Genomic DNA, 15,652 nt, shown 5'->3' with positions numbered 1-15,652 from the left:
CCATTGAGGAGGACGTTAAAAACCACACTCCTAGTCGAGATTTCCGCGACAATCTCACGAAAAATGAGAGGCAGGCCATCGCCAATTTGCGTCAGCGTGATGATATTATCATCAAACCAGCTGATAAAGGTTCTACCACTGTCGTAATGGACATTAAATTCTATGAAGAGGAGTCCTTAAGACAACTAAACAATCCTCTTCACTATCGGAAGCTCACAGAGGACCCCACTCCGGAAATTTCTAAGGAAGTGGAAAAATCTGTATTAAAGATGGTTAAAAAAGGTTCCATCGATCCCAAAATTGGACCCCATCTCATCCAGGTCGATCCGGCACCAGGACGTTTCTATGTCCTGCCCATAATCCACAGAGCAGGCCATCCTGACAGACCCATTATTTCGGGCAACGGTACTGCTACAGAAAAAATCTCAGAATATGTGGATGATTTATTGAGACCATATGTTGTTGCTCTCCCCTCGTACATTCAGGACTTTATCCGCAAAATTAACCAAATTTCAAATTTACCTAATAATACTGTTCTGGCTACACTTGATGTTTCTTCATTGTATACTAATATCCCTCATGAAGAAGGTGTTAATGCGTGCATTTCAAATTACAAGCAAATTCGGGGCAAAACCCGATCTAAATCACATCTCCGTGAACTTATCATGCTGATTCTGATCAATAATAACTTTGTTTTCGGCGACGGTTATTACCTTCAAATTCATGGCACAGCAATGGGCACCAAAATGGCTCCATCTTTTGCTAACTTATTTATGGGACAATTTGAGGCCAATTTCCTGATACGTATAAGAGACATGTTTGGTTTCGCTACATTGATGATATCTTCATGATCTGGACCCATGGTGAAGATATTTTGGATACGTTCCTATTGAACATTAATTCGGCTCATCCCACAATCAAATTCACTGCTAACAAATCCACAAGTAGTGTAGATTTTTTGGACATTACCGTGACCATGGAAAATGGTGCACTTAAAACTGATCTCTTCCGTAAACCCACGAACAAGCATATGTACCTGCTCCCTAGCAGCTGTCACCCCCCGCACTGCACAAAAAACATTCCGTACAGCCAAGCATTGCGCATGAGACGCATTTTTTCTTCGGATTTTCAGAATCGAACAGAAGAACTATCCGGACATCTCCAGAATAGAAATTATCATCGAGGACCCATTGAAAATGCTATAAAATTTACGCGTGCATACTGTATATGGACCGGTTTTTATAAAAATACATGTCTGTTTTAGATTTTAAGTTCTAAATGTTAATTTTGGAAGAGGTATTGCTCGAATTTGTACTTGAACAAAATTTAAAAAAAATATTTTTAAAAATGCAGACCCGATTTTTACAAAAATTTCAAGGAGGACAACACAACAATTATTTTTTTTGGTCTTATAAGCTTTAAAATAATTAGGTCTGTCTCTTATACACATCTAGATGTGTATAAGAGACAGTATATATATATATGGATTAAAAGGCAAAATACTGGAAAACAACAATGCTGCGGGAAACAATGGCTGGATCTCAGTCGAGATACAAAAATGATAAGCACTCGGAGCCTTGTGCTACAGAAATATGATAATGTGATTAAACCATTATTCACATGACTATCAAGTGAAAATATAATAGCAATGACATTATTATTGTCCAGGTTTTAAAATTAGATTACATTTATATCATATGCATTATATACACAATTTTGTCACCCGAAGACTATGGTGGTGAAAGTTAGTGGAAAAGTAATGTCTTATGAGGAACAATTTAATACGGTAGGTCTGCAGTGACAAAAATATTAAATGTGTTTTAGTTGAATAGTTTAACTGTTCAATCTTTCTCAGAAGATAATCCATAAATATCCGTTTTATTACAGGATAATCAATTTAGATATATTAAATTTCTTTTCTCCCCTTTGTTGAATATATTCCGTACACAAAACATTGACAAACTTTGTTTGCATCAAACCCGATTTTGCAGTTTGCTTTATTGATACGACTGATTTGGAATGAGTGGCTGTTGGCCTAATCGAACGTGTATGAAAACTTTATCATCGATTTGCTAGGCTGTCCTTTTACATGCTTCACCAAGTTCCACAGGTTTATGTTAGTGGTAGTGTCCAAAACAAAAGACCTACTTTCTGCTTCATTAAGATTTAAGCTAGAATATAGCACAGCTGACATTAATTTGAACATAGGCGCTAATCGCAGACGGTAAAACCTCGACATTCGCTTTGGACTGAAAACGTGAGATAGTCATACTGTGCGCCAACTATTGACCAATAGGTGTTACTTTATTGACATCGTTCCACCGACTAAAATCAATGTCACACAAATTATTATGTGTTTATTCTTAAATGCATAAATGGACATTTAGTTTTTTAGCCGGAGGCTATAATTTGGAATTAAAATCTAATTTAACCACTTTGAAAATCAGAGCAAATTTGCAATAATGTCTTTGCAGCGTAGAGGAATGTGTGTATTGATTTGTCGTTCATCAAGTTCCGTTCGTTCAATCATGGTGTCTGAACCGACCTGGGCATGATGATAGGCATCCTGACATAGCATTTATACCTCTTATAAAACACAAATCGGCGTTAAATTAATCCTCAGCATCCATTTTCGAAGCTAATATATTATATACTGTTAATTTAAAAAAAAATAGTAACTTAAATAATTTAATTTGATTTTACAACTGGCACTCAAGTAACACTTTATGCAGACATACCAAGTTATATAGACCAATTAGGACAGTCAACGACAATATCTTAAATAATGACCTAAATATCAATGGAGTCAAACCTGGAAATTGATTTTAAACCCCCCAAGGTGAAAAGTCGTTCAAATGCATAGCCATAATTAACGAATTAAATTTCCATTTGTGTATTCTTTAAATAATGTTCCTCTTCAATAATTACAAAGACGGGTGTAATATTTTTACAAGATTTTACTTTCAATTCCTACATTTCATAAACATGCCACAAAGCATAATATAGATTGTTAGGTTTTATTTATAGGACTTGTTTTCATAACTCGAGCATGTCAAATCGAAATTGACATGATTCATATATATCTCGACCTACTCTTGAATATTGTTTTCGGTTTGCATCTAATAATAATAAATATTCAATTCCTCGTTCTCGGATTGATATATTCAAATTTTAATTTTTTTTTTTTTAGTCTTAATAGCTTGGTTTCCCCAACCCCCTGTCAGGTAAAAGGAATGACTTCATTGGGTACCTTCAAATTTCACTGTTCCCTGCTTTAGAAGTAGTATTTTACTTTCTATTGACCCTTAAGGATTAGACTATATAGTTGTTTCCCCGCCACCACCCCCCCCCCCTATCCTTTACATTTGTTTATTTTGTACCTGCAGGTTAATGTAATCCGTGTCTGTACTAGCTCCCCATCTGTGTTAAATGTATTTAAATATTTCGTGGCTGCAATTTTATGTAAGGTGAGCGTCATAACCATTAGACCATTTAGAATCTGTTCAACGACGCTCGCCTTGACAGCGAGAGGTCACAGGTTCTAATCCCGTCAGAGGCATTTTATTACACAATTTTTTTATATATTTATTGGACTACATTCGTAGAGAGATGCTACACGATGTATTATGTCCTTTATTCGAACAATCGAACACTTATATATGTATGTATGTATGTGTATATGTATATATGGAAAAAGTCATGCGGTCACAAGAATTGAACTCATGACCCTGGGATTAAACGGCAAGCATATTAACCACCAAGCTATGCACCATATATACTAATTTTAGTAGTTTTTGATGAGTTTTCATATATGATGTATTATCAAATGGGGTCTGGTAATTTGCAGTTTTAACCACACAAAGACAACGGTGATAAGCAGGTGACGGATATAACTTATTATGAAGGTTCTATAGCACCAGTCCTGGTTTAAAACAGGATATATGCGTAAATAGATACTTCCTTTGATATTTGTCTTCTAATTGCTCATTTCACTATAATTGAACGATAATTCTACCCTCAAGAACATATATGAATTGTAGAAACACTGCCAGTTGGCGTCCCGGTCCAATTAGCAACGTTTCTATAAATATCGGTACACGCTACTGGCCGACAGCTTTTGGCGACGCTGATTGGCCGGTCGAATTAGGGATTTTATTGCAGTGAGAACTTTGAAGTTTAGAGATTTTATTGAAACATGCGTCATAATTAATGGTGCAGCACCGGTTGTACATGCCGCCTGAGTCACGGAAAATTTAATTAGTCAATGCATATTCTGATCAAATACTTCACTTTAAAATACTACACCTAACTTTCAACTTAGTCGAGTTTCTCAGACAAAATTAAGTCAAGTTTCTCGTAAAAAGTTTTATTGTTTTCTGATTTTAACAAGAGATGAGTCATCAGAACATATATTCCACACTCTTTCGACGTCGTAATGTGTTCGTTTTTCTACTATTTGGCTCATTGTTACTAACGTGTACTATGTGTTCGTTTTTTAACCTCTCACCGATGGATCATGTCTATGTAAGTTCAGATCATTTTTACATGACTTCGTATTGTGTTTGTGTTTGCATGAATTGCGGTTCCCAAGTAGGGTCGTGATTTATTTTATCCTCCCAAAAAAGAGCGAAGCTCCAGGGAGGTTATTCATGTTGTTATTGTCGTCGTCGTTGAAAGTAAATTATTTGTTACTACCAGTAACTAAAGTTTGGTAAGTCCGATTGGTTTTAAACTTGGTAGAATGTAAGATGGTAATAATACGACGGAGTCTATTGTTTTTGGTACGTGTGTGAATATGCTAATTGCTCATTTGCATAATTAATATTTCAGTAGTCAGGAATTTTACGATCACAAAATTTTGGTAGGTCTGGTTGTTTCAAATAAGGGTAAAGAGCATTTCTTGTTATTCATCTACTTTACTATATGTTAAGAGGGTAGCTCTCTTACAACACAAAGCTGACAACACAACTAAAATATACCATGAATAAAGAAGAAAATCAAATGTTTATTATTTCTTTATTCTGCAGGCACTTTCAGTACATTATGTGCTGGTTTCAATGTGGTCAGTTACAAAACAAAGAAAACAACACACAAAACAAATCAAAAGAAAATTTTATATACAATTTTGGAATAGAACTAATATCATTTCATTAAAGTTACCGTAATTATTGTTTCCTTTGGAAGTTCATTCCAACTTTTTGATATAGGCCCTACGATATAAAAATATTTTGTTTTACCTTGGCATATATACCAAAGTGGTACAATTAAATCATTATGAGTTTGGGTACGTGTGTATTTTGAATGGATATTGTGATTAAAAAATACATTAGATAAGTATGGAGGGGTATGTCCTTATAAACATTTGAATTCATTGTTCATTCCTTTTTTTTTCTCCAGTAAGTAAACTTAAAATAAAATTAATAAATAAACAAGAACACCATGGCCGCAGAATGTAAAAGAAGAGGATTGACTGAGTTTGAGTTGTGATTTAAAGAAAGAGTTAATTAGGAAGGAATGATAGTTCAGGAGTATAACTGATCTACCCATCCGGTCATGCGACTTTCCGCTATGACTATGCCGCCGCTGTGGTGGTAGTATGCCCCATCACCACTGGCTTAAAAAGGCAGTAACAGGCCTATAAGAATTTGTTTAATTTTTTTTTTGGTACTAAGCAGTTCACTCAGAAACACAAAATTAATAACGTAGAAAACACAGTATTTTTAGTTCCAACCTTTCGAATTCTGGCACATTTATTAGCTTTTTTATTCATATTATTCGATCGTTCTTCGTCCGCCTATCATGCCTACCTATTCATTCATTTATTTATTCGTTCATTCATTCATTAAGTCAGTCAGTCAGTCATTCATTCATTCATTTTTTATTAATTTGTTTATTCACGATATTTAGATAGTGTGACTAATTTAGCAACACAGCTTGACAACTTAAAAATACTGGTGACAACATATACAATTATTAGCATTACAAAAGCTAATTCATTCATTCATTCATTCATTTATGCACTATATTAAGACAGGGTGAACATTTCAACAAGGCTGATTTACAAAAGATACCGGTAGATATCGACAATATAAAGCTAAAACATACTAAATTATTAATCATAACATAAACATCTTAATTTTAGAAATCATGAAAATATATAGCAACTAATTTTTCAGATTATCATTACATTTTTTATAGGATGGGGAAGGCATTTTTAATATCAGACATTTGATTGATTGATTGATTGATTGATTGATTGATTGGTGGTGTTGGCTGACGTTATATCACATTCAACAATTAAACTCATTACCCATAAAGTTGGAATGATGTTTTTCCCAACCTGACGTATTTATATAGTCAGCTGTGAGGTTTTTCATAGGTCTTATTTCAGTATCTAAGCTATTACAGCTCACGAATTTACCATGAAACAACGTATAGTGCCTATTCTCTATATTAAATAATTATTAATTACCAAGAAATCAGATGACAAACCACTTTTACCATTTTAATCATGCCTCTACAGTTTCAATGTTGATTATTGGTAATTCCTGTATTAATTGTTACACTTTTTAGACTTCAGTTAATATTGATTTGTACTTTAAGTGTTTTTATTTAATATTGAATTTTTCTTTACTGACTGTTGTTGGCCGATTATTTTGCTGAGGTCGTCCGAGTTTTTAGCACCTGTTTTGCCTTTCTTTGCATTTTATATGAAGTTGTCCTATTTTTAGATGAATGGGCGAACTTTAAAGAAGGAAATGAAACTTTATTCCAATTAAATGTATGTGAGTACCATAATGGTTTAATAATTAAATTACAACGAAGACCAACTATCAAGGTTTTACTATGAATGTTTATACTGTATTGACTACTAATATCAATGTCAGATGATGAAGTTATAATAGTAATAATATAATAATATAATAACATAATATAATAATAATGATATATAACATAATATAATAGTAATAATAATAATATAATAAAAATAGTAATAATAATAATATACCGTAATTATAATAATAATAATAATATAATGAATAAAAAGTATAGCCGCGTTATTCTGTACAGTATAGAAAGTATAAAGTAAAAAACAGCAGCACTTTTGAGACTAACAATATATAATTTATTCTCCAGCTTTCGTCCACACAGTGGACTTCATCAGGAGACTGTACAAATGGGATAAGAAACAACTATAATATACAACTGAAATAATGGGGGCGGTCCTAAAACAACAAAGAATGGTGTACAAGTCTGCCGAAATAAGCAATCTTAATAAACAGTATTAAAAGAACAAAAAGGTCAATGATAAGAAACTGTGGGAAATAGCATACAGAATAAGTCTATGTCAAAGTCAATGATAAAAACAGTAAATAGGCAGTAAATACAGTAGGGTAACTATGAGACAAAAATATAGTTATTAATAAGGCAGCTATAGAAATATAAAAATATACATACAATAATGAGAAATAATCATTGACGGTAATGTGCGAGGAATCCTCGATCAATGTTAAGGCCTAGTTCTATACAGTCTAATTGTGTAATTTTTTTCTGTTCAGCTATTTCTTGTTCTAAACTATTTTTGAAAAAAATCTTTCTTAACTACTTGCACTTTCATATTCTTAATTGAGTGGCCACTCAATTAAGAATATCTTAATCTTCTTTTGAATTTTGTGCTTACGTATAAGCAGAGATTGGTGGTGCAATGTTTCGGCCAATTTTCCTATTTTATCAATCCTGAAGCTTACAGACGTAGGCCTATATATATCAATCCATGTTGAATTTTCGTACACTATCGCTAAACCAAAATATCTTATAAATGTTTTACTTGTTCGAAACATTTTCCGTCGACATGAAATATTCAGGACATCAGATGAAAGTAGGCCTATAGTCTGGTTTCGAATTAGCATGACTTTCGTTATAACTGCATATATTTTCAAATTATTTCCAACATACCATTTACAAATATTTTCTAAAATATTTGTAATTTTTTTTTTATTTAATCCATCAACCTCCTGCAACATAAATAGCAACACTCCCTCGGAGAGCTTGAGTTTTGTTCCACAGGGTTTAGTCCAATACCGGGGATAATACTAATGTGAAGCGCTTAGAGCCCTTGTTGGCGGCCAAGAAGCCATGAAAAGGCGTTCACGTATCGGCCGTTCACCACTATGTACACATGTAAATCGAGAACTAATTGATTAATAATAATAATAATAATAATAATAATAATAATAATAATAATAATAATAATAATAATAATAATAATAATAATAATAATACAAAGATAATTCCCTCGATAGCAGCTGGAATTGGGGATTTATTCATCATGTAGAAGACCATATTAAAGATAAGATGAGTTTATTGTCCATTATAAAAAGTGGAAATTCGTTTCCTCTTTTCCAATTTAAGACAAATGAACAGATAAAAGTGATTAAAAACACGTGAAAGTACAAGATGAGATAAAACAATTTTAAAATACATGAGTGAAAGCACATGATTCTCAGGCGTTAGTTCCACGGTTTGCCACCAAAAAAAAAGAACTAATAGTACAATAAAATGACAAAATTAAAACCCGGAGCAGGAGTCAAATAAATTTGCTGCTTCTTAAAATTGTTTAAAAATTAAATGTTAAAAAAGAGATAAGATATTAAAATTGATTTAAAATGAGTAAGTGCTAACGTATTGCATATCTATTATAATAAAATCGTATTATCTTTCATTTCTGCACTTAGTCTAAGCTCTACAAACGCTTTCATATAATTCTTCCATTGTTTTCAGATCGATATTATGTACTCATCCACTTGCTCTACAAGCTCGCCGTGAATAGTGAGTGGCATTAGGACAATGGGTACTTTACGGCACTCTATTATCATTTCCTTAGTTTAAATTTCGTTAATTCATCCAAGTAAAAAAGCCTGATCGTTTTTCATGTAGCAAGTTATAACAGTATCATCTACATATTTTATGATTGAACAACCTTGATTATTGCTTTTACAATCACTTGTGTATAACGAAAATAATATAGGTGAAAGGACATCCTTGCTGCGCTCCAGTATTGATTGTTCGTACATCTGATTTTAACTTCAACAAACTGTGGTCTGTCCCTGAGGAAAGATCCATAATAATAATATCTGGAATTTATAAGGCGCCAATTCCAAAAAAGATCAAAGGCGCACTATACAAGTGTGATACCCTCGGAAAACAAAAGTAATCTTAATTCGCGATTTAAATAATACTAATGTGATACTAATGTTCTTGGCCGCCTTGTTGGCAGCCATGAAGCCATGAAAAGGCGTTAACGTTTCGGCCGTTCACCACTATGTACACATGTAAATCGAGAACTAATTGATTATTAATTGTTTATAAAGTCTGTTGTTGCTTGCCTAATAAGCGTTGGCCTAAATCCAGCAGAACAAAGGTAAGGAAGTGTCTTCACTTCTCTATTATTTAGACGCCCGTTGTACGGCGTGGTGGGGATTTAGAAAAATAGATATGAACGTTGAGGCGCGCTTTATACAGCTGAATGGATTTTCCCAATATTCAAGATAGATCAAACAATTAGCAAACACGGCTAGGGGAAGCAAGTGGTGTGGACTCTCATGCATCCCCTACCGCCAAATCCTGCATCCGCCCAAGCATCCATAAGAAGATCTACAGTATTAAAACGATGAAAGCATATAACAATTAAGTGGTACTTCCTAAAAGCATATTGGTAGGCCTAAATTTTCTCCGAGATATGTAATAACTTGATCTTTGTGACTTCCTTTTCAATTGGCTATGTGGCATACCACTGAAATTGGTCTATATTAGGGCTTTTTACCTTTGTATATGAGGGTGTCATTGAGACTTTCCAATCGTTTAGACAACCATACCATTCATTATTAATTCATTTATAATAGAACATTCGTGATATGTCGTGATGCAAGTTCAAGTTTATAGCCAATATCGAAATTATGAACATCAAGGTTACAGTATACCCTATTTTTTGATAAGCATGCCAAATTATTGTTTTGCAATATCGCCAGTAAGTGTCGTAAAATTTTGTGTGTAAATACAATTTTGGGTCCATTCTGCTGTGTAATTCATTATTGATTTATTTATAATAGAACATAGAGATTTCGCGATATACCGTGATGCAAGTTTAAGTTTATAGCCAATATCGAAATTATGAACATCAATATGTTACAGTACTATTTTTAGATCAGCATGCAAAATTATTGTTTCAATATCGCCAGTTACAAGTGTCGTAAAATTTTGTGTGTGAATACAATTTGGGTCCATTCTGTTGTGTCTTCTTTAATTGCGTTTGAAATGCCTGTTCCTATATATTATAAAATAATCGCTAACATTTTTACAATCAAGATTGGATGAATATTGTTTGAATTTTTGTTTACACTTTTCACAAAACCTTTGGGATCTGAGTTTCATGTCATAACATCTGTTTTTCTCCATAGAGGGCGATACATCTACGACAACATGAAGTACCTTTCCCAACTTCGTCAGATAGGCTGATGGGACCATTATTTACACAAAGAATCCCAGACAGTGAATTTTACATTCCAAATTACACTATGCCTCCAAAAACAAGAGTCACGGACGCGAGACGTTGTGTGTTTTACATCGAAAATTTACAAGATTCGTACAATCTTTGTGATAAAATTCACGTTATAATTGAAGCACGTGATCATTTTAACTATCAGAAGCGTAAAGGAGGTGACTACTTTCGCGCCAAAGTTTATAGCATTACGTCATTGGCGAGTGAGTCTACTGACGGGGAAATAGTAGACCACGAAAACGGTACCTACAGTGCGTTCTTCACCCTTCGATGGAGCGGGCCTACATACATTGAGGTGAAACTAATACACAGCAGTGAAGCAATAACAGCAATAAACAGAGTCCAAGCAATTTACCCCGTTAGGATGGCGTACGATGGAAAGTTTCAAATCGGAGACATAATTCACACTATGAGGTGTCATGTTGAGTTGTCGTCCACAAAGGAACTCTGCAACTACACTGATGTGAGAACTGGGGAGCCATGGTTTTGTGAAAAACCCATTGACTTGCCCTGCACAGCGTTGATGCTTCATAGAGGAAACTTGAATAAGGGTAGAATCGACACGTTATCGAAATTTACGTCAGAAGAAAGATTATTTTTTAGGTATTTTTTTTCTATAATTAATTACACAATAGGCCTACTGTTACAACTTCTTATCGAAAGTATTCCTAATATATTTTAATATTTATAATTGGAATTCCACTTTACTCCACCCTATAACAATAGTGTATTGTAACATAATATAATCTCAAATTTAGGAACATTATATCCAATCTGGGTATTTTGAAAGCATTTTTACTTTAAAATGTAATAATGCCAGTAACCTTAAACATAAGTCAGTAATAGTTATTGCTTTCCATGAAATCATTACAAAGAAACGACGAAAAATGATCAGATATAAATATAAAACAAAAGCAAGTTCAGAAAAAAATCATAACCCCATACTGCGTTAAAGCAATTACACATGGAAAGCAGATAATGATCATTTAAACCCAAAGGCTTGTTTCAGAAAGATTCCCCAGATACTGATGATGGTGATGATGAAAATAATGATGATGATGATGATGTTCATGATGATAGCAGTGGCAATCATAGTGAATATGACAATAACAACAAGAAAAGCAGCAACAAAGGCAACAGCATTGTAAACATCACAGCGTGGTTTATACAATTTTCTTTCAGACCAAAAACGATCATTGGTGCAATCAAAATATTCGTGAACACTTCAGGTAAGAATAACACAATTTTATAGTCGGTCGCTTTGTGGTTTTTAATGGAACTTTCCGTGTTTTGAATTATATTTTGTGTCAGGGACGTACCAAATGGGAGTTGTGGGCCGAGGCTTCCCCCACCCTTTGTACTCAGTGTTAGTACGGTATTTTAAAGCTTGTTTTTGCTAGCGAATACAAATTCTTTCCTGAGACTCCTACTATATCATATGTTTGTGACCAGTGCTCTGATAGAAACCCACAATAAACGCCTATAATTAATATACGATACATAAACATAATGCAAAATATAACATTTTCGGGATTATATAACGGCTCTACCGCTCAGGGAGTGGATTTATCAAACTTGTTTAACTAAAAAATCAACTTAAATTCGTCTTAAATCCATAAATCCCAGGCCAGGTCTTTTAAGGAATGTGATAATATATAGTTTTGTTTTATCTTTTTGCAATTTTTTATAAAGTTTTGTTTAATAATAATACTAGTAGTAGTAGTAGTAATAATAATGGTGATAATAATAATAGATAAGGTAATAATATAAATAATACTACTAAAAAGTGAAGAAAATTGTGTTAAAAGCGAAAAATAAATTTGTAATTATATCATTATAATTATTATTGTAGTTAAAGCTTAGTAAGCTATAGTTAGGCCTAGTTGTTGTGGGTTACCTAGATCTCTATGTTTATACTGAAAAAATGTCTGGAGAAATTTGTTTGCGCTTCATTTTGACTGTAATGGTGATGTGATGATGATGAATTTTACTATATAAAAGTGTCATTTCCGCCCATCTAGAGGTACTATTTCCTCAAATTTTCTCACCTCAGCCCAACCAAGGTAGGGCTGGAGTGGTTGTCGGCTGACAGCTTGGCATGTGTAAATTAAATACATCAAAGACAATGTTTTTAAGTTTTGTTTTCTATGATAGTCCTATATTACATATATCACATATGAGATCGCTATGGTTGCTGAAGATCCCTTAATAATGATCATGAGAAATTTGTTGGCGATTTATTTTGACATATATAAAACGGTGATATGATGATGATTAATTTTACTATATAAAGGTGTTATTTTCGGCCATCTAGATGTACTATTTCCTAAAATTATCTCACCTCAGCCCCAACCATGGTGGGGCTGAGGTGGATCGACCCTACTATATCTGTGAAGTCCCTCCCTAAACATGTGTCTATTGCAATTTTCACTTTATACACTAAAAAACAGTCCTAAAATCTCCCAGGGGTCTTCTCCCCTAGACACCCCACCCCGTTGGGAGGGGACAGCCCCTCCCACGCCCGGTCCCTCACAAGAGGCACCCCCCTCCCCACCCTTCGAAAATCCTGGCTACGTCTCTGGTTAGTGTCCTTCTACCAAACTTTAGTTTTTACTCGATTCTTTTTAATTTTGATAAAGCCTAACTACCAACCTTTGGTTGGTGCTAAATGTGAAGTTCAGATTTCGATTTTGCTTACCGACAGAACCAAACCGACTTGTGAACAAGTCACTAGTAAGATGGGAAAGCATTAGATTAATAGTATTGAAGGTTCAATGTGTTAAACTAGTATCTTCCTTTTTTATTGTGGTTTAAGATGCCTGTCTTCCAGTGTCATGGTAATGAGTTCAAATCTTCTTTTTAAAACGAATTTAAACAGCTCAACTTCATTAATTTTATCATGGTACTTTTGGGGCTTGTTGAAGAACAGTAGGTTAGTATATAAACTGAATAGGTTCCTCGGTCTAAATTTGAAAGATGATAAAATAAAATATGTTAAAAACCCTCGTCTTTGGTTAAATTAGACGTGTGAAAAAATGTTAATTGGTACAGCATATTGGGCCATAAAACTTATTTTTAAGCATTTAGTATTTTTATAGTAACTATTTTTTCATTATATTCATCCGTAATTTTTGTTGCAGATGAGAAGACATTATGCGAAGAGTCACCAACTATATGCCAACCTATACTGCATTCAGCTAAAGCCGACCAACAATTAGCCTCTGGCTTTTATTTCAATGATAGCTGGCACTCTAATGACTGCCGCCTTCAAAATATTGATGTCCAATCAATTTCAACCTCAAAATGTTTGACGAATAAGCAGTTTTATTTTTACGGAGACTCGACAGTTCGACAGTGGTTTGAATACCTGGTTCAATATTTACCAGATACATCTCAAATTGACATTCCAGGAGTGAACGCAAAGGGCGGACCTTTAATTGCAAAATCTGAAAAGTACAATATCAAATTATTCTACCGCCACCACGCGTATCCGATTCGTAACAGCTGGATGCGTGTAGAAGATATCAAATGGACAGCCAATGAAATTGACCAAATTAACGCAGACGGTAATACTGTCATCTGTATAAATATGTTTGCACATTTTGTACCGACAAGTATCGACGTTTACCGACGACGATTATTAACAATAAAATCAGCATTGTTAAGATTATTCAAAAGAAGTCCGAAGACACTGGTGTTCTTCAAAAGTGCAAACACAAGGGATTATCACGGACCCGAGGGGTCGGTGAATTACGGGGATTGGTTAGCACTTCAGTTGGACCAAGAAATGCGGTTGGTTATGGATTGTGTTCCAAATCTTACAATTATTGACGTCTGGGACATGACGAATTGTCATAGGACAGGAGAAGTTATTCATCCACATCAGCTGGTCATCAGGGAAGAAATAAATGTCCTACTGTCATTCATTTGTAGGCCTACTTGATTGATCTGAATTCCGTGTAATTATTGGAACTTTGATTTGGTTTGTTTCAATACACATTATAGGCCTAAAATTCAAGGCATGGGGAAAGCTACAGCGAGCAACAATGATCGGGATGCAAGTGGGACACGTTTCATGCACTGTCTTGTAGTAAATGGTTTACCAGTTAAAGTAGTTGATGAAGAATAATTAAGAATTGGTTTTTCCAAATGTATCCTCCAAATGTATCACCTCACTCACTATTCAAAAAATCCTATAGGCTTACTTATCCATAGTTTGCAAGGCAAAGATATCAAAGATATTGGAGATGTACCTTGGTGGTTAAGATGCTTGCCTTTAAATCCCAGGGTCCGGGTTCAAATCCTCGGACAGCGCAATATTTTTTCTCACTACGAAGAAACTTCTACGCTGATAAAGCATTATATTAGGCCCGGACTTCAGTTATTTAAGAGGGCCCCTAAATACCCTTCTAGGAGACGCTGAAGGGTTATCATCTATAAATTTGGTTTAAAAAAAGGTAGCTGAATTGAGTAGTCATATAGTATTCAGTAAGTACAGTAAATAAGGAATCAATTTTTACAGTACTTTTAGGACTAAAGATATGATTTTATTCACGAGCTTTCGCCCCGATCATAATGGGTAGTAAAAGTCTTAATTCGTCTAAAGACGTTTCTCTCAGAATTCGTCTAAGGCGTTTCTTTTACATGGTTTTAAATTGTATCGATTGTATCGTAGATTTCGGATTTCACTCAGCTACAAAACGATTTGAAATGTAGAAATCAGGTAAATATAGATAGATAGAAAACAGCAGCTTTTTCGCACTGCGCCAGTGCCGATATCCACTGCCGTTTAATTTATCTCATAAAAACGTAACTTCCGGAATAACGAAGAAATATTCGTCGGAATAATTATTTCGTCATCAGCAAACTTGTACGCAGTAGTGCGACTCGACCATGACTCGACACAGGTTTCTGTGGTCAGCCTTACCCCAAGTATGGCGGGAATTTTTATGTTTAGTGTTTCGTATGACAGCATAGCCGTCGGAAGCATTTTGCAAATGGTCCGGCCATTAAAGTGAGAGCGGGGTTTGGGAGTTGGGGTGGCACTTAGCAAATCTGGTAGTAACTGAAAAGTGGAGACCCACTACATACACC

General features: G+C 34.4%; 1 protein-coding gene across 1 annotated transcript; it reads left to right on the top strand.

Annotated features, from left to right (window-relative positions):
- The first annotated feature begins 4,222 nt into the window (after nt 1–4,222).
- On the top strand, nt 4,223–15,646 carry LOC117109458 (NXPE family member 3-like). Its single transcript, XM_033251822.1, has 4 exons — nt 4,223–4,524; nt 10,458–11,161; nt 11,741–11,787; nt 13,699–15,646. The coding sequence occupies exons 1-4, from the start codon at nt 4,393–4,395 to the stop codon at nt 14,499–14,501; spliced, it is 1,686 nt and encodes a 561-aa protein (XP_033107713.1). The 5' UTR covers nt 4,223–4,392; the 3' UTR covers nt 14,502–15,646.
- Nucleotides 15,647–15,652: the final 6 nt, after the last annotated feature.

Source organism: Anneissia japonica, unplaced genomic scaffold (genome assembly GCF_011630105.1).
Source record: "Anneissia japonica isolate Jap-2015-1 unplaced genomic scaffold, ASM1163010v1 scaffold287719_len1884721_cov185, whole genome shotgun sequence".
Classification (NCBI taxonomy): domain Eukaryota; kingdom Metazoa; phylum Echinodermata; class Crinoidea; order Comatulida; family Comatulidae; genus Anneissia; species Anneissia japonica.
The sequence above is the reverse complement of the archived record's forward strand: the minus strand, read 5'-3'. Positions and strand labels throughout refer to the sequence as shown.

Bases quoted from the DNA above. Each gene is read 5' to 3' on its own strand.
- LOC117109458 (XM_033251822.1), top strand. From the start codon at position 4,393: ATGAGTCATCAGAACATATATTCCACACTCTTTCGACGTCGTAATGTG. The intron at 11,162-11,740 runs GTATTTTTTTTC...ATTTTCTTTCAG, and splicing joins GAAGAAAGATTATTTTTTAG to ACCAAAAACGATCATTGGTG. The intron at 11,788-13,698 runs GTAAGAATAACA...TTTTTGTTGCAG, and splicing joins AATATTCGTGAACACTTCAG to ATGAGAAGACATTATGCGAA.